The sequence below is a fragment of the Pseudonaja textilis genome, chromosome 11, assembly GCF_049901715.1.
Source record: "Pseudonaja textilis isolate UNSWEBS1 chromosome 11, rPseTex1.2, whole genome shotgun sequence".
Classification (NCBI taxonomy): Eukaryota; Metazoa; Chordata; class Lepidosauria; order Squamata; family Elapidae; genus Pseudonaja; species Pseudonaja textilis.
Genome location: NC_142000.1, coordinates 1,847,621 through 1,872,503, shown reverse-complemented (window position 1 = coordinate 1,872,503; position 24,883 = coordinate 1,847,621). Strand labels below are relative to the sequence as shown.

Here is a 24,883-nt window from a genome sequence, read left to right as displayed (position 1 = left end):
TGGACCAACTCCCAGAATTCCTCAGCCAGCAAAGGAAAGCTGGCTGGGGATCTCTGAAAATGTGAAGTCCACACGTCTTAAAGTTGCCAAGTTTGGGGGCCCCTCTCTTCGACAGTCTTCTCAACATCCTGTGTAGGCAACAGTCTTTGGAAGCAGGGGAAGAATGGTCAGAAAGCATTTCAGCCTTAAACACCCGTCTGTCAGGGGTATAAAACAATAATAATTCTTATTTTCTTGCCAGCTCGTAAGAGAATATTAGCAGATTTCTCCCCCGTTGGGCCCAGTGATCCCAAATAGAAATCATTTGGTAATAATGGAATGTACTGAAACAAGTAAATTGACATTTGAAATTAGAAGACAAGAAGACAAACAATATTACAAGATATGGGATCTAGTTTATCAATGGTTAGAAAAAAAATATGGAAATGAAATATCTTAGAGGATTTTACAATGTAAGGATAATAGAACTATAGAGAATATAACATAAGGATATGTTATTATTGGATGGATTTATGATGAAGTAATGATTGTTACAATAGAAATTAATTTAAAATGTTGAATAACAGAAAAATAGTAATAGTCAAATAAATGATTAACAATGATAATAATGTACATATATATATTAGATGGATAATATGAGAATTTATACAGACTATAAGTGAGGACTATGGAGATGAAGCACAAAAGACTTGTAACCAACTGACACACTGTAATGTAACTGGAAGGTGGTTTTATGTTTTCTTTGTGTATGTTTGTTTAAAAGTAAAAAAAATTTAAAAAAGGAAAGAAATCATTTGGCATAGTTCTCCACCCAAATGTACTGGAACGTTGTCAAGTTATCTTAAAACAAAGCCTACAATTAGAGGAGGCGCTTGCAGGTTGCCCTCAGGTAAATCTTGGCTCCCCTGCTGGGAATAAGGTCGCTCCTCCCCTCCCCGGCCTGTAGCCATTTGGACCATGAGAACAGGACCCTAGAGGCCATCCATCCCTTTCCTTTGGGCCCTCTTTGCTGGGAAGTCTGGGAGTTGCTCTCAACACACCTGCAGGGCAAAGAATTGGAGCAGGCCGTGCAGAACAGGCTGATCTTAATATTCTTTGCAAATATTAAGGTGAGACTTCCTGTCTTCTCCAGGTGTGGCTCTCAGATGCCATTCAGGTTCTTGTAGGGCTGGCTGCCAGATCTTTGAGCTATGTTTTGCAATGCTTTGCTTAGACAATATCCTATGGTGGAGAGTTCTACAGATTGACTGCCAGATTTCCGTAAGAGAGTGGGGGGAAAACGTTTTCCTTACAAGCCGATTCATCTTAGTACTTGCAACAATAAGAGGGAGATAGATCAGTGTGACTTGGAATTGAAGAGGCTATAAGCCTATGGAAATAAAGAAATATACTGTATAACTAATGAATAAATCATGGGGTGTAAGTTCTCTCTCTTGTATGATCTTCGGGACAGGGTTAACCTGCTGCTGTTGCCGCTCACTTCAGCCTCCCTCCACAGGTACATCATCAGGGTGCCTTTCCATAAATCAGACATTCAGACTGTTCAGGTGCTCTGAAATTAAATGATTCGCAGTCCAGCTTCGATTAGGGAAGGTGCAGGGGTAGGGTTCAGCCAGTGTTCGATCCGGTTCGGTGAGCGTGTGTTTTGCGTGCGTGTGCATCATTTGCAAAAAAAAATCATCAGCTGTGCCACCTGGACAGCTGACAAGCGCTGCGCGCAGGTGCGCAGCGTTTTTGAAAATCCTCTTCTTTCCTCCCTTTCCAACTTCAGCCGTGCCGCGCAAAGCAGCTGAGGTTGAAAAAGCAGGAAATAAAGGACAGCCAAGAGCCCAGGCGGGCAGGTGGACCAAATGGTGAACTGATTCGGTGTCAGCTGCTTTTCGGAGCTACCGGTTCTATAGAACTGGGCCGAACCAGTAGCATCCCACTCCTGAAGAGGTAGTAGCTCCATGGCTGGGATTGGATTTCTACGGCCTACAGCTTAAAGTGCCTGGGAGACTGCAAGGAAATTGCAGCCCAGGAGTAAGGAGACCAATAGGCGCACATAAGGAGTGGGTTGAGGAAGAAATATCCAGAATTAGGATAGTTGGAGGGTGGAGGTTCGTTCTGCAAGCTTGTGGGTTGGATTCCGAACATTTCGTTACCAGGCTAAGTAACACCTTCAGCGGAATTTAGGGGAGTGCCTAGAATAGGGTATCAAACTCAATTTTATTGTGGGCCGCGTCAGGGTTGTGTTTGACCTGGGGGGGGGGCATGGTCAAAGTGGGCGTGGCCAGCTCTACATCATTCACGTTGGGGGCACCTGTGGCAGCCCAAGTGCTCTGCCAGCGAAAACGGGCTCCCAAGCTCCGTATTTGGCTGTGACGACCTCCTGCAACCCTCCGCCAGAGAAAATGGAGCTCTGGAGGGCCCCCTGAGCTTCATTTTTTGCTGGCAGAGGCACTGCGGTCCGGTCCGTTTCCTGGGCCAGATTTAAACACCCCGTGGACCAGATCTGGCCCCTGGGCCTTGAGTTGGACACCCCTGGCCTAGAGTGTGTCTTAGGTGCAGAAGGCAAATCTGGACCTTGGCTTTGAGGTAACCAGCCAGGTCTTGGTCTGCAGATTTCCAATGTTTTGTTCCGAACATTTAGTGTTACGTAGGCACCACATCTTTATCTCTTCCTTCTCGAGGACTTTTTAAAGATGCTTCTAAGCAGGGAGTTAGACAAAGCAATTTCCACCCTTCCAATATTTTGGGTCTGAGCTGAAGTAAGTCTTCTTGGTTCACCTTGATTCTCCAAGACACCCATTGTGGGTCACTGGGGCCCAGGAATGAAACCTTTGTAGGAGGTTTTCCTTGTTGGATGGCGATGTTCTGACCTAGGCTTCCTTAGAAAGCATCAAACACAATCTTAGTTCCTCTTTTATTTCCACGGCTGTGAATTACGTCCATTCACAGCCAGACAGGCTTCCCAAACAGTCTTTCAGGGGAATGTTTATAAACACCCGCCTTATCGCGCCTCGAATGCTGCCAGAGAATGAATGGCCAGGCGCAGGGCAAGGCCAAACTCGACACAGAGTCAAACATAACTTTTCAAAGCTTGAACCGACCAGACGAACTAATTGCTTCCTGCAAAAGCTCATGTCCTGTTCGCTTCTCTTTTATGTCCTATGAGCCAATCATCTCCTAGGTGTGGCCTTACTTCTCAGTTGGCCCTGCTTTCTCAATTGTTCTTGTCTTCTGGTAGCCCTGTGTATGCGCAGGCCGGGAACCGGTTCCAGAAACTCCCTCGCCTCACTCCTGTCTGAGTCTGAAGGGAGCGGATGACTGCCAGACTGCCCTGGCCCCATCCCTGCCTCTAATGCTGAGCCTTCCTCAGCCTCCAAGACTGGCCCAGGTTCCTCTCCAACCTCACTACTGTCCGACTCTGCTACCAGTTCCGTCAGCCACCAGCGGGCCACAACAGGAGATGTCATTCTCTTGCCAGGGATGTTAGGATCAACTGGCCCTTTCTGGTGGGAGAACGGCTTTGCTACAGCCCAATCGGCAGGCTACAGAGGCAAGCTACCACAGAGTTGCTTTGAGGAACAGGGTCACCAAAGCAGGGAAAACAGGAAATACGACTTCAGCCACAGAGGGGTCCATGTCTGGAATCCTCTACCTGACTCTGTGGTTTCTTCCCCAAACCCCAAAAACTTTAACCTCAGACTTTCTACTATTGACTCACCCCTTTCCTAAGAGGTCTGTAGGGGCTGTGCATAAGCGCACCAACGTGCCTACCGTCCCTGTCCTATTGTTTCTTTTATTTTTCTTATATGTACCCATTTCATGTATTCATAACTATGTATATACTTATACCTATTATCTTGTAAGCAATTGACAAATAAAAATAAAATTAAATAAATAAAATTAAATAAAAACCCCTCCAACCTGAGCGATGGTCACTGCATGCAGGAAAATGTGTTTACCTGCTAGGTTAACCTTGAGTTCTGCTTTGAAAACAGAGAAAGGCTTGGCGATTTATGTACAGCTCTTTGTATGTGCAGCCCCAGCCTTTTTATACAATACTTATTCCAAAGTATATTGCACTGAGTTCAGTGCAGTAGGGTTTCAGATTTAGATTGAGTGTCCAACAAAATTTCCTATTTGATTGCAAGGAATGTCCATCGGTGACAAAATGGTTTCACTGGCTCGCACTGATGGAAGATTTTTAGGTAAGTAGGGATGACCATAAATTTGACTGCCATTTAGCCTGTATGGAGTTCTTGCCTGGGTTACATTTTTAGCGAATGAGATGCAGCTGTTGAAATAGCTGACAATTAGGACAAGTACCCTAGAGCAGGGCTCTCCAACCTTGGCAACTTTAAGACTTGTGGACTTCAACTTCTCAGTCAGCTTTGCCCGGCTGAGGAATTCTGGGAATTGAAGTCCACAAATCTTAAAGTTTCCAAGGTTGGAGAGCCCTGCTCTAGGGTACTTGTCCTAATTGTCAGCTATTTCAACAGTTGCATCTCATTCGCTAAAAATGTAACCCCAAACCCCCAGTCAGTAGCTAACTACTGGGCCGCAGCCAGTTCAAAACCAGGTTGCGTGAGCGATGAGCAACTGTGAGCATGTGTGAATCAAGTCACGTGAGTGGCAGGCCCTTGCATGCAAAGCTCCACTTGTGCAAAGGCGCTTGTGTTTGCGTGCAAAGTTCCCTCCATGAACACTCTGCTCAAGTGACCGCCACTCACGTGAGTGGAGCTTTGCGCGTGAGTACAAGTGCCCTCGGCATGTGTGCGAAGCTCCATTTGTGTAAGCAGAGGGCGCGCGTGCGCCTTACACACACACACGTACACACTACTGGGCCGCAAATATGGCAAGGTTGGGGACAGCTGCCCCCGGAGGTCAGTTCTGACAAATATTCTATTGGAATTGTGTTGGCGCAGTGTTTAGTACTGCAGCCTACTTCTGCTGACTGCCAGCTGCCAGCAGTTTGATTCTCACCAGGCTCAAGGTTGACTCAGCTTTCCAGCCTTCCGAAGTGAGTAAAACGAGGACCCAGATTTTTATTTTATTTTATTTTGGGGGGCAATATGCTGACTCTGTAAACCGCTTGGAGAGGGCTGTAAAGCACTGATGCGGTATATAAGTGTAAGGGCTATTGCTGTTTCTGTTGTTGTGCCACGCGGCTTCAGTTTATTGCATAGTTCTTATATGCACAAGTGGAACAAAAGGCAGGCAGGTAAATACACTGCAGTTGCAACACCTTGGCGAAGTCAGAGCAAGCATCCACACAAACTAAGAGGACTGGCAGGACTGGGTAGGGTCCTTCTAGGCCAGGAGTTTGGCCACGTGGTTGTGGCTGCCATCTTGACTTTTTGACTCCTCCTCCTCCTGTCACCCAGCCAAAAGGAAATAATGGCATCAGTTTCCTTTTGGCATCAGTGGAATATTAACCTTTTTTCTTTTAAAGTCTCTGTTTGCAGGGGTTAGGGGAACGATCCGTCGATGTTTCTAGTCTCTCCTTCTCCCTTCTTTCAAAAGGACTTCAGTCTTTTATACGAAGAAGCCAAGTATTACCAGCTGCAGCCGATGATCAAAGAACTGGAGCGATGGAAGCAGGAGAAAGAGCAACAGAAACATTTCCAGCCCTGTGACTGCTTGGTGGTGAGAGTGACGCCGGATCTTGGGGAGCGGATCGCATTGAGCGGGGAGAAGGCGCTGATCGAGGAGATCTTCCCAGAGACGGGGGATGTGATGTGCAACTCGGTGAATGCTGGCTGGAACCAGGACCCCACCCACGTCATCCGCTTTCCCTTGAACGGGTACTGCCGGCTGAATTCGGTGCAGGTATTGCTGCCCTTCCACCCTCCTCTTTTTTCTCGGCAGAAGAATCCACTCCGCTTTTGTGTCCCTCCATCCGGTGCCCAGCCGGCAACATGGTTTATGGCAGGGGTGTCAAACTCAAGGCCCGCGGGATGGATCTGGCCAGCAGGGTGCTTAGATCTGGCCCGCCCTGGAAACAGCGAAGGACTGGCCAGCGCTGTCTCTGCCAGTGAAAGTGGAGCTCGGGAGGGCCATGCGTGGCCCTCCCGAGCTCTGTTTCCAGCCACGATGGCCTCCTGCATCCCTCTGCCAGCGAAAACGGGAGCTCGGGAGGGCCTTCCCCAGCTCTGTTTTCACTGGCAGCGGGGGATGCAGGAGGCTATCGTGGCTGGAAACAGAGCCTGGACGAGTGATGTCAAACTGGCCACGCCCACCCTGGCCATGCCCCCTCCGCCCCCCAGAGGTCAGACACGACCCTGATGCGGCCCTCAATGGGATCCAAGTTTGACGCCCCTGGTGTTTGGGGAGCTCATGCGCCGTTCAGGGTTTTTCCACCCCTCTCCTTTTTCTTCTCTCTTCTTCTTTCTCATCGCAAGTTCAAGCAGGAGAAGAAAAAAAATAGATTTAGATTTTGTATATGTTAGCACCACGCTGATCTCATAACAAATGCTAATTTTTTTTCATCATCGCATACCCTGCAGCCCTCTTTCTTTTTCCTTCTCCGTTGCCCCTAGGAAGGAGGAGGGCGAAGAAGAAGAAGGGGGGAAAAAAAAAACCTCCATCAAACTACCAGACCGCACAAAAGAAGAAAAGAAAAGAAAAAGGGGGAGAGAAATGTTTTGCATGCCACTTTGTAGAAAATGCAGCAAGGTTTAAATGCATAATTTATGTCCCGCTCATAATTAAATGATGGAGCCTGCAGGATGGACTTTAAAAAAAAAATGATCTCTGCACTTTTTCCCTCCCCCCCACCGCACCCCCAGTAAAAAGATGTACTGTAAAAATTGCCCAGAGTATTTAAAATAAAATGTGTTCCACTTTATACTCAAAGGTTTTTGTAGGGATTGGGAGTCTTTTTTTTTTTTCCTTTCTACCCTTTTTTTTTTTGAAGTTTTAAAATTAGGTCTTGAAACAAAGGCAGGCTGATCAGCAGGTACAGGAAAATACAAGCCAGGGTCCATGTGTCCCTTGGCATCTTCCTTGGAAGAGTTCTCCCATCAGGGCTGGTCAGACCCGGGAGTGGGGGCAGCTCAGCTCGACATGGGTAGATAGAAGCCTCACTCAGTAGGGAAGCCCCCAAAACAAGGGCCTTCCTCAGGTGCCATGCAGGAGGGAGATCGTTTCTGGCCAAAGATTTGGGCTGGTGGGAGCCGTGGGAGCCTGCCCCCCCGCCCCCCAAGACCATGGTGGTTGTTGCTATCTGGAGTGTCCAGTCCTGAAGAAGAAGAAAAGGAGCCTTTTGGGTGAGGCTGCTGGCTGAGGGATGAAGTGGGAGGTGAATCCCTACCCATTTTAATCCTTGAGATCCCAGTGGAATTTCCCCCCCCACCGTTTTAAAATCAGTTGGTTTCTTTATAAATTATCATTTGTATTTATCAATGTATTTATGAATAAAACATATTGCATGCTTGAATTTCACCATTGCAGGATGGAATAGATATAGGAATAAAAGTTATAAAATCACAACAGGCTATAAAAACGGCAAGAATGGGATTAAAATTATAAAACAAACATGATCTTAAAATAGAAGAACACTTTGGCTCGGTATTAGAACTAAGCCAGCCAAATCCATCTTTAGCTCATTGGGAAATGGCTTCAGGAGCTACCCAAGACCCGAGTGCAGAAAGGCCTCCTTTCTAGAGTGAAAGAACAAAATTGAATTTTGGTTTATTTTTACCTCTAGAATGGTATATTCAGTGAGGGGAAACTATTGATTGTGCAGCTGAACGTAAATCTGTGTTCATCTATGAATCTAAAGATTGTGCTCCCAAAATCCAGCAATTTCTAAAGTTTTTAGCTTGATGCCTTAACTACTAACCAATTGGAGCTTACCATAATGACCGCAAACCAGGAGTTAGATAGAGCAGGGGTCTCCAACCTTGGGAACTTTAAGACTTGTGGACTTCAACTCCCAGAGTTCCTCAGCCAGCTGAGGAACTCTGGGAGTTGAAGTCCACAAGTCTTAAAGTTCCCAAGGTTGGAGACCCCTGAGATAGAGAACATCCCAAAAGATAAAACAAATCAGTTTTTAACTTTAGGGCCGTGAGATCAGGTGGTATGGTGATCCACGGTGACTACATCAAACCCTCCAAGTACAGAAAAATTTCCAAAACAAGCTACTTTAAAACAACTGAAAAGGAAGTGAGTTATGAGCATAAGTTTTGTGTTGTAACAGCCATGCTTTCCCCATCAGGAACCGTTGAATTAATTGCAGCAGAACTGTGGGAAATAGCAGCAATGCAAACCCATAGAGTTAAGAACTGTGGAAGCAGCTGAATCACTTTTAATTAATCTCAATTATTCCCAGTTTCACCTTTTAATCTACCCACTCCTTCACCCAGAATCCCATCGCTGTAATTCAGCCATTTTGCTGCGCCATCTGAATCATATCATTGGGGGCCATTTTTTAAAAAGGAGTCCTGGGAGCAGGTGGCTTCCAGGAATCTCCTGTCTTGTTTTCTATTCTTTGAAAAATAATACAACAAAACTATGACTCCACAAATGAGCCATTTTGCCAGCAAATGTCAGTGGTCAACCATGGGGGACTACTGCATTTAGGGAGTAACAGAGTACAGCTTCCCATCTCTGAAATCATGCTATTACTTCTTGAAAAAGTGCTTTCATTGGCAGTAATGAAACTCAGGAGTGTTTTCCCATGTGAAAATCCCAAGCCAGGCTCAGCAACGAAAATAAGTGCTTCCCTTTTTTTCCCAGTTCTGCGCACACCGATGGGATGGAGGCCAGTATGGTCTAATAACTGATCTTGGATTGCAAAGATCAGAGCCATATTTCTTGTTAAGTTGTGTTGTCTTTTGACAGTGGAGCAACCAGAGAGAAAAAGCCTAAAACCATAGGAGCACCTAAATATGTTACATCTTCAACATGAAAAGGTTGACATTCAAACCTTCTTGAGCATCTGCCAAGGTGTCCAATAAAGGTGAAAAATAAGCATTTGATGAGCTAATTTTATCTGCAGATAAGAAATATATTTAGCAAATCAATTTGCTAAAATCTTCATTTCAGATTTTTGCAACTTATTATTGGATGTCTGTACATGTCACCTGCAAATTTATAATCTTTCATAAATGCTTTTTAGCACAACAAGAAATTAAGAGATTTCAGAAGCGCTAATGTGTCAGATCTAAACTGAAAATGTTTCAGTTGAATTCATTGCCATTCAGCAGTTTTAGGACGTCTAAAATCTTCTTGCACTACATTATAATTTTTGAAGAAATGATTCATAAACTGGTCTGAATCATATAATTTACTCATATGTGTGTAGATACATATTTGCCCCAAATTTTTAAATTAAGATTAGTCCAAAGTAATTTTTTTCATGTGAACAGGGATCAAATTTTGCTCCCCAAATTTTCCTTTTGTAAGTTGCAGCCTGTCATGCTGGAATGTGCTAAATTTCAACTAAAAGAATTGTGACTCTGCACAAATATATCTTCATGGGAATAATAATTATTCTAGGATATTTTACACAATCCATTTGGTAAAAAAAAATCCATTTTTATAAATGTCTAGAGCTATGTTAGATCCAACTGTACAATGAGTTTATATCAGTTAATTCAATACTCTGATAATTACTTAAACTGTTGTACAATAGCTATACATTGAAGCAAAGAATCTTAATTATCAAGGAGACTCTAAAGACTGTATGCTCTATAGAAGGGTTGTCAAACTCAAGGCCCTGGATCCAGCCCATGAGGTGTTTAGATCTGGCCACAGGGCTGCATAGAAAATAGTGCTCCGTTTCCCGAGCTCTGTTTTCACTGGCAAAGGGTTGCAGGAGGCTGTCCCAGCTGAAAACGGAGTTTGCAAGGGACACGCATGGTCCCCCCCACGCTCCGTTTTCACCAGCAGAGGGCTGCAGGAGGCCATACCAGCCGAAAACTGAGCTTCGGAGCCTGTTTTCACTGGCAGGGTGCTCAGGCCATCACAGGTGCCTGACACAAGTGATGTGCCTCTGGCCACGCCCACCCCAACCCCCCCAAGGTCAAACACAACCCTGATGCTGCCCTCGATGAAATTGAGTTTGACACCCCTGCTCTAAAGACTCTAAAGACACCTTTATACACAACATATCCTTTGATTGATTAGTAAAACAGTCCAATGGTTCTAAAACCAAGTTAAATAATTTCCTCGACAAGTTCCTTAACACAACATACAATGTGAAGAAATCTCTTTATAATTTGAAGGATTGAGACTAATAATAACAAACATTGTACTAATAGTAACGAAAGATAATCCAGGTCAAAATATATTTCAAGAATTCAACCTGCATTGTAGGAAAATCTTTTCTTTTCATACACAGTGAAGTTGTTCTTTTGCCAACTCAGTTTATTCTAAATCTAAAATATCAATTAATAGGCTAATTCTCACTGAAAGGCGTTGCTCTTTTATTACTGCAAAGATTCAACCGGATTCATTGGCATAGAGTTTAAGCCTCCTTGCCAGAGTTGCTGTGGCAATTTTTGGAGGCATATTTAACAGGTAAACTTCAGTGATCAATTGTACACTCTGCAAAATTAATCCTGGCCTTCCCCAGCTGTAATGTTAATGGAAGAGGTGAGAAAAACCTTGATTACTCAACTCCAACAGAAAAGGAGCAAGAGGCTCCATGCATATGGATATTCAGTTGCCCAGAAAAGCCAATTTAGCTGGAGGGCTTACTGGTTTCCATGGATTTGAAAGTGTCTTTTACTTCCTATAACAATAATAACAAGTTTTAGCAATATTTTAAAGATTTATCTCGATCAAAAAAAAATATTTAGTTTCAGGAAGCATTGAGCCAGCATTTTAAAGTTTGATATCACACTTTAAATGTTGTTTTATTTAATCAAAAGGTTTATATAGTGACTGAGGTTTAGGGTCTGAGGGACCCTAAGAGGGACTCCAGATCCAGGAAAGGACGCAACTGGTGCACAATGGGAGGGAGCACCAAGGCTCTTGTAGCTAAGACAGCTACTACCTGCTCTTTGAGTAGGAATCAAGAGCCCAGGAGGGACTGACAAGTTGCTCACAGGATCTCTCGGAGACAGTGCAACCCATCCAGAACAAAAGAAGTTCTGGATTCTGAAGCCTCTCTGTTTTCCCGGGATAATTGATATGGTTTAATTATTGTAAAATCTCCACGCATACGGAATATTGACTTCCAATTTAGCACATAGAAAAGTGTCATATAATTCTTGAACTAGGAATTCTCACAAGCATATTCCAAAGTCCATTAATATTTTTTCTAAATTAGTACATTAATTCTCCCCCTGAAATATATGCAACAAGCTGACCCAGATATAATAACCCCAATAGTCATTAATTTTTATATCATTTGCCTAAAAATTTTGTTTTAACAAAACAAAAATCATAACGCTACTACTGTTATCAGAAAAACTTGCTTTATTGATAAAACAAGTTTTCTATCCCCTCAATTCAGGTTATTAAAAATAATTACATAAGGTGAATAGGTAGGTGGACAAATGATCTACTCTCCTTGTGGTGGGCCACAAAGTTGATTTCCAGTGGAAATGCATGCATGCACCTGTTGCTCCTAGGTTGGTTAGAGTGCAGTTCTGCAGGCTCCTTCTGTTGACTGCCGGCTGCCTTCAATTTGGCAGATCAAATCTCCCCAGGCTCAAGGTGGCCTCAGCCTTCCGTCCTTCCAAGGTGGGTAAAATGAGGACCCAGATGGTTGGGGGCAGGAGACTGACTCTGTGAACCGCTTAGAGAGGGCAGGGAAGCACTGGGAAGCGGTATATAAGTCTAAGGACTATGGCTATTGTTCATCAAAGAACTGCTGCCAATGTTCAAATGAATAAGGGGCATTAAGAGCCCGGTCTCCACTATGAGTACTAAAGGGTTCTCCTGAATTCTTGGCTTCCATCATGCAACCCTTCACATTGGCCCCTTGGTGGTCTTACAGGTAGTCTTTTATATCAGAGGTCCCCAACCCCCAGGCCAGCTTGCAGACACAGCTCCACCCACACGAGCGGCGGGCATGAACACACATGAAGCTCTGTTTCTGCAAGCGGCAGGCGCATGCACCTGCCCCTTGCACAAAGCTCACCTGCCGCTTGTAGGAAACCATCCCCCCTCCTTTTCCCCCTCCCCCACTGGGGATCACTGTCTTATATTTATCACACAAAGGTTAATTAACAGCGGATGCTGGAGTTCTTCCTTTTCTTCAGTTGCATTTCATCTCTTCCCTGCCTTGTTGTTCTGGGTTGGTTATCTTGCTTTTAAACTTGTTATAAAGTCTCACAGTGAGTGCCAGGCACCGCACTTTTCTGCCAATATGGGAAGGTATTTTTGCTGGGCTCTTCCTCTTGATTTGCCTCCTTGAATAGTCTATTTTTTTTAATATACAACAAATCCATTCCATTTCAATTGTGTGTCGATTAGGTACATATTTCAATTCTTTAACCATTATAAATGATCTTCTTATCAAGTCTAACAATACAACACTAATCACATTCCCATGTAAATAATAGTATCAAATATATCTATTACACTAATTTCTCTAATTGCTGTATAAATACATCAAATTCCTTTTAATTTGTTCTATTTTCCATCCATTGATAAAACTGATCCCATGCCATATAATATTCAATTTCTTCTTTTTCTTTGATTTCTAGTGTCAATCCATTTCTGCACATTCAGTTATTTTTCCCTCTGTTGGTATTTTATCACTCTAACAATTTTGGGCAAATACAATTCTAGCTGCTGTTAAAACATGTATAATTAAGTAAATCTCTTCTGGTACAGTAGCTAATAGGAATATTTCAGGCTTCAAATCTATATGTTGTTTAATCATTTTTTTCCAAGCATGTGTGTATTTTAGTCCAATACCTTTTAGATCTGAATATTCCTATGCAAAAGATTACATTTTCCTCCTTTGACCGGTCCATCAGTGTCCGCTAGGATGCCTTTTGCATGTTTTGAGCTCAGATGTTTGGCACCTCTCGCTGCAGTTTCGCATTCGGTTCCCGGGCCAGGGGTCCTTGGAGGCTGTTTTATTCTGGTTTGGCATCTCTGGTGCTTGTCAGTGTCTCCCTCCAGCCTTTTGTCTTCTCACTCCCAGTCCCACATGTTACTGCCCCAAATTCCTCCGCCTTGCAATTTAGGGCAGGATGTCAGCCAAGCGAAGAAACTGAACATGGCAGACCTGACAATGTGCGCGTCCCATAGATAAGACCGAGAGGAGTTGTAAGCAAGCAGCGTTATGCAAATTTTGGGGTTGCGGGAGCCATGCAAAAGGCATCTGCTCCTCTTCGTCCTGACTCATGGACTCCCAACCCACAAAGAAATGTCTCTCATTAAGTGGCACGGAGGATGTCAAGGGAGGAGGAGGAGCCCAGAGTCAGCCTTCCAAGAAGTGGTACGCACAACCAGTCTTGAAGCAGATCTTTTACAGCAGATCCCCCCCGTTTAGCACATGACTAGAGATTTTATTTGTTTGTTTGTTTATACCCTGCCTCTGTTATTTTACAAACGAATGAAGACGATGAACATACCCAGACCACCTTCCTCCTCCTATTGTCCCCCCACCAGTTCCGTTCTCAGGGTGGGGAGAGACAGACAGAGACAGACAGAGAGACAGAGACTTTTGGCTTCATGCAAGGAAAACAGCAGAAGCAGCAGAAGTCCTTCTTTCTCTCCCCCAAACTCTGCCAGAATGGCACAGCCTCTTGGAGCAGGAGGCCTTGCAGGGTCCCAGAGACTCGTTTCTGGTGGAGTTTGGGGGATAGAAAGAAAGACTTTTGCTGCTTTCCTTGCATGCAGCCAAAAGCAGAAGAAGAAAGAAGTGGAAAGAAGCAGCCTAGTGGCCAGGCCAGGTGTGTGGGGCGAGTTCCCCCCCTCCACCCTTCCCCCCGTCCCCTCACTACCTAGTTTTGTTCACAATGCAAGCGATGCAAGCATCGTGTTCCCGCGCAGCCTGGATTAATTGCTTTGGGGGTGACATTTCTCTGCAGACCATCAAAATTTTCTCGCAAACTACCGGTTGGCGACTCCTGCCCTAAAAGACAAATTGCACCAGTAAATATGTTTGCAGACGTTTGCATTGTCCCCCCACTTCCAACACTGCATATTCATGATGAGTCGTAGCCTCATTTGCTTATGACGGAAGCCCTAGCGTCGTATCTCCTTAAGAGGTTGCATCCATATCACTCCCAGACAGTATGTTACTCCATAATGTACTGAACTGCCCTGCAGAGCACTTGTTTGTTTGATTAATTTTGGCTTTTCTGTAGAGGTTTGCTGTAAGCAAGACTTTAATCACACTGCAGTCATTTAGGAATAACTTATAGAATTATCATGGCATAATATGCTAGGAGATCCTGAAAGACTAAGATGTATCACGTAGCTCCTAGCTCCTCTCCTGGGCCCTTTGGAACCAAGTATTTTGCAGGGTAATTTATACCCTAAACAAGTCCAGAAAACCAAAATAACACGGATAAAAGTCCGCTGGTAGCCCCTGTTCAGAAGACCTGCACTGAAATCCTTTTCCGACCAAATTGTATTTGGTAAACTTTCAGATTCAGCCCCTGCAGTGTTGTCCTGGGCTGAAAGAACAGGGAAATAAGGTGAGTGGCCAATTGCTTTAAGAAAAGTATTTCAACAGTATATAAAGTAACCTTTAGGTTATTGTTCGTTTGCTGCTATGTCTTCATGACCTTCATAACCTTAAAGGAGCTTTTGCCTTTTCACGCAATTTTTGCTGCAGATGTAAAACATAATAAGGGTTGGATGGGATCTTGGAGGTCTTTTAGTCCAACCACCTGCCCATGGCAGGAGATCCTAAACCATACTGGACAAACGGTTGTCCAATCTCTCCTTGAAAACCTCCAGTGATTGGTCACCTGCAGTTTTTGAAGGCAAGCAATTCTGCCAATCGATTGTTCTGTCAGGAAATCTCTCCTTATTTTTAGGTTGGATCTCTTCTTGGTTATTTTCCATCCATTGTTTCTTGTCTTGCCTTCTGATGCTTTGAAGACTAGGTTGGCCCTCCTCTTCTGTGTGATAACCTCTCAGATACTGGAAGACTGCTGTCATGTCACCCTCAGTCCTTCTTGTTATTAGATTAGACATACCCAATTCATGCAACTTTTGTTCTTCATATGTTGTAGTCTCCAGTCCCCTAATCATCTTTGTTGCTCTTCTCTGCACTCTTTCTAGGGCCGTGATGGCAAATTCTATGGCACGCGTGCCACAAGTGGCATGCAGAGCCATTTGTGCTGGCACGCAAGCTGCAGGCAAACTTACCTCACTGTGCATGGCCGCGCTTCACAGCTGATTTTGGGGGGGTGGGGTTGAGGCCTCTTCGGCCTCCCAGAGGCTTGGAAAAAGCCTCTGCAAGGCTTTTCAGGACAAATTATAGGCCCATTTCATCACTTCCTGTAATACCGGAAGTGATGAAATGGGCCTATAATTTGGCCTGAAAAGCCATGCAGAGGAGGCCTCTGGGAAGCCGAAAAAGGCTTCAAACCAGCTGAAAAATCAGCTGTGAGGTGCAGTGCTGGTAAGGGGGTGGCGGGAAGAGGAGATTGCGCATGCGCAGGGAACATGGGGAGGGAGGTGCATTGCATTCTGGTGCATGCTAGCATGCACGCAATTTTTGGCACAGGAGCCCGAAAAGGTTAGCCACCACTGTTCTAGGGTGTCAACATTTTTTTCTGGTATCGTGTTGACCAGAAACTGGATGCAGTATTCCAAGTGTGGTCTCACCAGTGCAGTGTAAAGCACTGTTGATGCAACCTAGAACTGCATTGGGGGGGGGGGGTTGGCAGCTACAGCACACTGCTGGCTCATAAGTGGTTTCTCACGGTTGCTACTATTGAGTCAGGAACACCTATATCTGTCCTGGTATTTCTTGTGTATGTGTAGAACCTTACTTACTGGTCACCACCAGCATTTGGTTGGCTCAGGCCCAATGTTCAATTCTGTCAACGTCCTCCTGACTCTTGAGTCTATCTTCAACAGTGTTGACTTGGTGGTACCCCACTGCACGCTTCCTTCCATTGTAGATGTAGTGCCATTGAGGACTACCCACTGAGTGCAGTTGCTAAGCCAGATGTAAACTTGCCTATCACTACTCTCCCTGTTGCAAGTTTTCCTTCCATTGCTTCTGCCATCAAGGAATTTTGTGTGGTTGCACTGTTTAATTATTCCATCAGTCATGGTGTCCTGCTGAACTGGCTTCAGGCATTTGGGATGGATGGCACTGCATTGTGCTGGCTCTCCACCTTCCCCTGGGGTCAATATTGATAAGGGAAGGAGAGAGCCAGCTTATAGCCTTTATTTTATGAGGTGCCTCAGGGCTGGATTCTCTCCTATTCAACCTCTATCTGAGACCACTGAGGTCATCCAGCAGTGGGGAGGGAATGGAGATTTTGCAGTAACCTTCCCCTGCCAAGCCCACCCTGCCATGCCCACAGAACCGGTAGTAAAACAAATTTGAATCCCACCACTGGCCCACATGTCTCCAGAAGGCAATTCCTCTTAGGGAGATCCGCAGGCAACTCATGAGTAAGAGCACCAGGAGCCATGGGAGGAATCCCATTCTCACTGCCTCAACGCAACCTGTTCAACAACACATGGTTGGCCCCAGTCCCTTCTTTCTAAAGCACCTTGAAAAGTATTTTGAAAGCTGCAGAGCAATTATACCACCTAGTGAGTGATCTTTCCACCATGGTGAAAGATTAAAGCTAAAAGCAAAGAAAGACAAGGACTTAAGCAGAATTAAAAGCAAAAAGCTGGGTCCGAAATAAGATTGAACAGAATAAGATTGGGACAGTTGAATTTAGGATTATTTACTCTAAAGTATTTTTTTAAATAATGAAATAAATAAGGCATAATCTCACCAGGAAAGAAGAAAGAGAAAGTTGCAGATGATCATAGAGATCATAGGTCGTATATCTATTCTACATGAAGGGTCTTCAAACTTGGCAAGTTTAAGACTTGTGGACTTCAACTCCCAGAATTCCTGAGCTAACATGACTGGAGGTCTTAAAGCTGTCAAGTTTGGAGACCGCTCATCTACATAGACGATCATGTAGACCCCAGAACTACAGAGTGATGAATGCGACCAAAGAGCAGGTGGAAACTGGAGCCTGTCTCATATTTTTATTTTTTCTTACTGGATTATAAATGAAAGAAAGGCTACTGCTAAGAAAGCAGTGAAACTTGCAGAATTGAGGGGGGCGGGATGTTTAATGGACCAAATGACAAAAAAAGGAGATTCTATCAGAAAATACTGCAAAGGGTATTCGAGGACATAAGGGAAAGTGTGACTAAATCAGTCGAGAGAGATTTAGCCTCACTGGAAGGAAGAATGGAGGAGAAATTTTCAAACATGGAAGAAAAGATTTTTTTAAAAAATTAAGTTTTCTTTAAATTTTTGAATATACATCAACATCAATACATGAACAGTGAGGCATCTGGGTATCATTCCTTTGGATATAAGTAGTAATGGTAGTATTAATAATATTTGTTACTTTAATCATACTTATGTAATTGTAATATACATATTTGCGTGAGAATACAGGTCTGCTGTCAGGGTTCCAATGGATGCCCTAATTAATTCATGAGCCTGGAGCTCATTTAGTTGTTCATTATTTTGGTATGCCATTTTAATGACAATAACAATATAATTAAAACATACATAGTGACACCATCTTTCAACATCTAATCTTTACATCTAGTTATGGCTTTTAGTATATTATATAGAAATATGCATAATAATCTCCCTATTTTTTTGTTAAGAAAAATTACTTTTTAAAAATGAAGAATCTGCAGGTTCTTAAAGTGAATATAAAGATAAAACCAAAAACTTTTCTTTTGGGTCTAATGGAAAAAGATTTGGGAAAAAACCTGTTTTTGTTGATGGCAGTAAGATTAATTTATCTCAAAAATGGAAGGACAATTTGATTCCCACAACTGGCAAATGGCTGCAAAAGTTGATGAAGTTAGCAGAGATGGCTAAATAGACTGCTTTGATTAAAGCAAAAAAACCACACACACACACAATTACTTTTGTTTCTGCTTGGAAACCACTTCTGGACTGTGATTAAGGTGGAAAAATGAAAGTTTGGTTTTGGTTTTGCCAATTAAATACAGTGCATTCAGGCAGTATTTAATAAATTTACAAAATTCTGTTTTGGCTTTGTCCTTATGGGGTACTGAGTGTAGATTAATGAGGAAAAAATGAATGTCAACAACTGTAGAATCAGACTTCACAGCATAACAAAATGACAAAATTGAAGGGGGGTGTATGAAGATTTTCTGGATTCACTGTAGGTTTGTTATAGAAATGTTTATTTCATATTATTATATAAAAGTAAAAAGTTGAGGTTTTATGCTGTTACCTTATTCTATTGGACCAAAAGGAGTCAGAAGTCAACTTTCTTTCTTTCTTTCTTTCTTTCTTTCTCCCTTCTCCCCTACAATTCTCCCTCCCTTATTTTCCTTTTTTTTTGTATTTTATGCTATATTTTGATAAACTAATAAAAATTTTGAAAGCTAAAAAAGAGAAGAATCTGCATTGTGGTTAAGTGGGTGGTTGGGAGGTTAAACAAACTAAAGATAAAATGTAAGCAGTATCTGTTAAAATAGATTTGATTACATTTCATGGGAGAACATAAGAAAGATCTACAAATACGGAAAAAAAGATAAATTAAAGAATTTGAAGAATCTGTAATACAAATGAATGACACAGAAACATTCAGCCAAGAGATGTAAAAAGATTTAGATAATGTGGCATGACTGGATTTAATAGAGAAAGAAAGTTGCTTAGGATTGAGAGTAGTTACGGAACAATCTGGCAAAGATAGTAAGTTGAGAGTCGCTGAAGCCTTAAAAATAGAATGGGAAGAAGAAGAAGACGACTTGGTTGCTGAAATCAACACGTGTCTGTACCAAAAATAAGTGTACATTGCCAGGAAGAAGAGAAATTAACACCAAGCTAAGAACCAATATTGCAAATAAGAGACCAGACTAATAGATAAGAGACCAGACTATAAAATTGACTTGTTTCATTGGGGACAAGACAATAAGGTTCTTCAAAAATGCTAGAAAAATTTTCCTATACTTTTTGCTCAAAATTTGGACAAAAGTTATTTGATGCTTTTGTTGATTATTTTGGGACTTGCAGAGTGAAGAATATGGGAAGAAGTGAACTATGTATGTAATTTTAAAGTCATCACTAATACTAATAATAACTAATATTAAAACTACTGTAAAAAAGGGAAGTTGCAGCATTTCTTTTTATTTATAAATTATCTTTTATTTTCTCCACTTTTTAACTTTCCTTAGTCCATTTCATTTTTTGTATTTTATGTTTATCTTTCACTCATTTAAAAATATTTAATAAAAGTTATATTTTTAAGGAAAAAATACTAAAATCACATACAGAAACAGCATACTTAGGAGTCAAAGGCGGAGGAAGATTTGGGGATTCATTGGAGAGGGACCCCTCTCACTTCCCCCATCCTTCAGAAAGACACGCGTCCAAGAACATCGATGTTCTCCACAGTAATTTTACCTCTGACACCATATAGCCAACTTTAATTAGTGGCCATGGAAAGCCTGTCAAAAAGTTTTCTCATTTACTAAATTCATTATCGTTTAAATGGCTTCTATTCTTACCTCCCAGGGTGGTAAATAAAATATCAGTTTTATAATCCAGAGAAAAAGTTATAGTTGTTATTAATCCACTCAGAAAGCCTCACTGAAGTGAAAGAATTGATTCCTTTCTGAAGAGAACAAAACATAACATTACATGACTTGAGAGTAACCAAGGAGAAGTCCTGACAAGGTTAACTTGGAAAGTGAAACATTTTGTAGAGGATTGTATTGTGATTGGTGATCTGTGCAGAAATCAAGCCTTAAGTCTATTAGGTCATCATTGGTTGAAACTAGTCAGTGGTGGGATTCAAAAAATGTTACTACCAGTTCTGTGGGTGTGGCTTGGAGGGCGTGGCAGGGGAAGGTTACTGCAAAATCCCCCTTCCCTCCCCACCCCACTGACCTGCTTTCCAGCTCCGTTCTCCTATGCAGGGCAACCAAAGGAGACCCAGCCGATCAGCTGGGACTCAATGGGAGACAGGGAAGAGATGGAGTTGGCGGGGCCAGTCAGAGGCAGGATTTTCCGGTTCTCCGAACTACTCAAAATTTCTGCTACCAATTCTCTGGTCGGAACCGGCTGAATCCCACCTCTGAAACGAATGCTTTAGAACGTGACTGGGAAAGGGCCGGTGACATTTCCTACAAGATGAAGTAGATCAGCGGTGTCAAACTTGCACTGGCCCTCCTCACCCTGTTTAGCAAAGGAGAAAAACATTGTAATACGTCATATGACGACAACGTGACGCCACAAGTTTGACACCCCTGCAGTTGATGATTCCATTAGAATCTATTAGTGATGTTAACAGAGCCCTGGTGATGCAGTGGTCAGAGTGCAGTACTGCAGGCTACTTCTGCTAACTGCCATCGGCCTGCAATTTGGCAAATCGAATCTCACCAGGCTCAAGGCTGACTCAGCCTTCCATTCTTCTGAGGTGGGTAAAATGAGGAGCCAGATTGTTTGAGGGCAAGAGGCTGACTCTGTAAACCGCTTAGAGAGGGTTGCGAAGGGAAAGGTTGCACTGGGAAGCAGTATAAGTGCTATTACTATTAACTTAAGTGTATCATCTGTTGCCTAAAATTCTAGGCATGAACTTTTTAGCCAAAAAATCTTGCAGTTGAATCCAGGATTCATTTCACATCAAACATGTATTCTAAACAAATGAAGTTCCTCCAAGGAACTTAGTTGGCAGGATGTGGACCGGGCCTTTTATGAAAAGCCTTCCAGATATCTTGAAGTGCAATTTTTCATTTCTGCCTATTTATTAGAAAATATAGCCTATTGGAGTCAGGAAACCATCTTTGGGTCTTTCAGGGGCGCATTGTGTATGAAATCCTGTTCTAATATATTTCTCCTCCCCCAACCCCCCAAATCTCCAGGTCCTTGAACGGTTGTTCCAGAAGGGATTTAATGTGGCAGCGTCCTGTGGTGGAGGCGTAGATTCCTCCCAGTTCAGCGAATACGTGCTGTGCCGTGAAGACCAGAGACCACAGCCCAATACCACCATCAGAATAAAGCAAGAACCCCTAGATTAAGGACCGACTCCCTCCTTCCTTTGAGACAGTAGACGTGTTCAAAGGTCCCCTTGGGTGGAAACACTCAGGACTCCCAGAACAGTATTAATGCAGGAGCAGCCAGCCTGTTTCTGAAGCAACCCTGTTGTATGGCCAGCCATGACTCTCAACGTGGAGACAAGGACAAGGACACAACACAAGAGTTGTCTGTATTATTTACTCAAGTCATCGCAGTGCACTCGGAAGCTTGGCGTGTTGTGGGATTGTTTTGGCTCATGGAAAGTAGTGGTGCTTCTGTAAAGAACTTAACTGGACCGAATTTGGTGGAAAAGACCAATTTATGTAATTAAAGTATGTCTCACTGAAGGAATGAGCCCACCAGCTTTCTGGAGGATAGCCCCTCTGTCCTACGAATGTGTCAAAATCTTGATAGCTGCCAGAAGGAAACTGGTGGTATGCTGAGCGTCTTCCCTGAACCCTGTACTATCTCTGGCCTGTCAGTCATTCCTTCCCTATCTCCATTTGTTACTCCTGGTCTTTTTGCTCATTCCTTGGATTCATTGCATTATGGCTTATTTTTCTACGACGCCGACCGTTGTCTTAGAAGAGCCAGTTCAGGGAAGGGGCCAAATGGTGCCGGACCTGATTTCATTCTTTCCAGTCCTACATCTTTTGCTGTCCCCTCATACACAGACACAACTCGCACAGCTGCAAATTCTTTTTTAAAAATGAGGTTCGAATCAAGCCCTTTTGCAAAATTGTTTAACTTTAAATAGGTCCTGAGGTGAACCCAACGTTAAGTTATGCTGGTTTTTATTGTCGTTAAGAACGGAGAAGTGGCTTAAATGGTGTCTCAAGTCACTCTTCATTCAGATTCAGTCCCCATATTGCCTTGACACATGGAAATGGATGATGCCACACTGATTGGATGTTGCATGTCACCTGTTTAAACCAGGGGTCTCCAACCATGGCAACTTTTAAGCCTGGTGGACTTCAACTCCCAGAATTCCCCAGCCAGCAGGAGTTGAAGTCCATCAGGCTTAAAATTGCCAAGGTTGGAGACCCCTGGTTTAAATGGCACAAAAGTGCAATGCATTTCTTCTTTTGAGCAACTACTTAATACTTTGCTTCCATTCACAAATCCTTTGGCATCAGCCTTCTTTGAATAAACTTGGCTTTCAATAGTCATGACCAAAACATCTGCCCATTTATACTGTGCCATAATTTGGTGGTGTATGAATGATTCTCTAGGTTGTATACCTTGATGGGTAGGTTAGTGCATCCTTCCTGGCCAAAGGAACTTCAGACCAGTTGGGGCTGCCATTTCCCAAAATCCAATGGATGTAACAAATAGGAAGAGGGGTAATCGCTAGCGCCGTTTTCTTTACCCGCTGATTGACTGGTTTTGCACAAACACTCAAGAACCCAAAGCTGGATCAACATGCATTTATAAGCTATGCTATGGTCAAATGTTAATGGCCTGTGGGACTTTGAAAGATGGCTTGTGCCTCAACGGTCCCCTCAAGAAAGCAGAACCCTTGAAACAGGTAGCCTTTCAAAAGGAATTTTTATTGGGCAACAGCGATAGCAAAGAGAATAGGCAGGATCTAAAGTAACCGCACTAAAACGTTAAGTTAAAAGTTGTTTGTTAAAACCCCTCCCCACTGCTTAGTCTGACGCCGGCCATTCACCATTCCCTTGGCTTCCTAGAGTGAACTGAATCACAAATATCTACTCCTCCACGTGGCATATCAGGTTGTTATGCACCTTGCAGCTATGCAAAGCATTTGAGTTTTGCGACTACATCCCAGTATGAGTCTCTTCTCAAAAGATTTTAAAAAATAAGGGCAGGGAAGGGTAGCTCTCCACCCCTGATGCCTCCTGAGCAGCGTACTGAGTGAGAATCCAGACATTTTGACCAGTCCTTCTTGTGTAACTTTTTGTACTGACAGAAAACTTTGGAGAACCTCATTGAGTTGAACTATGAAATGTATCTGCAAGTTCATGGATCGAGCTAAGTTTGTGTTATTGCTTATTCGCAACTCGTTTCTCATGAGCACAACTTCAAAAATCGAGGCTTGGAGAGAAAACTTTGTATCTGATGAGTGTTCAGTCATAAATAGTGTATTTCATACTAAAAATGTGTATCAATTCTCTTATCAGTATAATGTGGAATCCTGGGAATTATAGTTCTGATAAGGTGCTAATCTGGCCAAGGACCTCAGTTATTCCTGCCCCCCCCCTCAAAACTACACTTCCCAAGATCCTCCACTGCAGCAGGTCATACTTGGTTTAAGCCTGGAAGGCAAATCAAACTGCCAGTTCAAAAGATTTGGGAGAAAAGACAGTTTTCTTGATTTGTAAGCCTGCCAAAATGGATTAATAGCGTTAATGGTTTGAAGTTAAAGGAAAGGTATATACCAAAATGGGGCAGGGGCCCATGAAATGAAATAGCACAGGACTAAAAACTCCCTTAGATTTTGGTGCCCCTTGTGAAGAATTTCATTAAGGAAATGTGGTGTCCCAGCAAGATGGGCAGAATTGCCCATTTTTGAACTGACTGGGGGGGCTTTTTTTTTTTTTACATATTTCATCAGCAAGATTAATAAACAAATGGCCACAAATAGAAATTCCCCATCAAATTTGTGGATAGGAAGGTATTTCACCAGAATAAAGAGAGGTTCTCCAACAATTTAAGGACAAAACTACAGAACTGTGGTGGGGCAGGAGTGTCAAATTGTACAAGATGGCAGTCACACATTGCATTTTGCAAGATGGTGTCCCTGCAGTTTTGCTGCCCTCTGCAAATGGTGCTGAAGGTTACTAAAAAAACCTGAAGAGATCTGGGGGGGTGATGCTACCAAGAAAAACAGGACATTCTCACACACACATACACACACACAAACACGTCCCTTAGCTACCTCAGAACTAAACAAGTACAGAATCGTCACAACATACCACTTTTTCACTAAGGTTCTCTTTTTCAAAGTACACTTTTTTTAAGTACACTACTTTTATCAAACTGAGTGAGAGCTGTTAAGCAAAAAAAAGGGGGGGGAGAATTTCTCCATCTGTCCCCCCCAAACACAACTGGTTGAGGGTTAACTATGCAGAAAAGTTGCTGCATTGTACATTTTGTGCCATCAAGTTAGTTTAATATCTTTTTCTAAAATGTTTAGGTCTTAATGCCATCCCTTTTGTATGTAAGATACCTATTAAATTGTATTGTACTGTAAATGCTTAATATTGTACCTTCTCGGCATTCCTCTTGCCCTTCATAAAACAAATCGTGCAATGTGTCTATCAACCATTCTTTGGTGTTTGACATGCTCATAAAGTCAAAAGCCAAATACGCAGAATTTTATTTCATTTCAGTGTTTGAGAACAGAATTTGGGTATCCAAAGGAATTCCCCTAGGACATTCCTTCTGGGTTTGTGTGCTTGAAACAGGAAAGGATGGCGCGCTTTCACCATTCCCACTCATCTAACTGACTTGCTATTTATGGTGGCTCATGACCCAAACTCATGACCTAGTTTGACCTTTTGCACCAAGAAATAACTTAAGGGCTGCTAAATCTCTTCCCCCCTTTTAAAAATACATCAGTATTTCAGTTTGACTCATACGGTAGTTGTCCCGTGCGTGTACCTAAACTAATTTTTTAAATTAATATTATTTTAGCTATATAGTCATAACAGTTGATACACCACTTAGAAATCTAGTACATTTAGGTAG

The 24,883-nt window shown here is 42.8% G+C and overlaps 1 protein-coding gene across 8 annotated transcripts in view; it reads left to right on the top strand.

Annotated features, from left to right (window-relative positions):
- KCTD15 (potassium channel tetramerization domain containing 15) overlaps positions 1-24,502 on the top strand; it is a 68,159-nt gene extending 43,657 nt beyond the window's left edge. For all 8 annotated transcript variants that reach the window (XM_087940403.1, XM_087940404.1, XM_087940407.1 and 5 more), the window contains exons 4-5: positions 5,512-5,817; positions 21,016-24,502. In XM_087940403.1, the coding sequence (XP_087796529.1) occupies positions 5,512-5,817; positions 21,016-21,171 (462 nt within the window). In that variant the 3' untranslated portion in view covers positions 21,172-24,502. The remainder of the gene's footprint in view (positions 1-5,511; positions 5,818-21,015) is intronic.
- Positions 24,503-24,883: the final 381 nt, after the last annotated feature.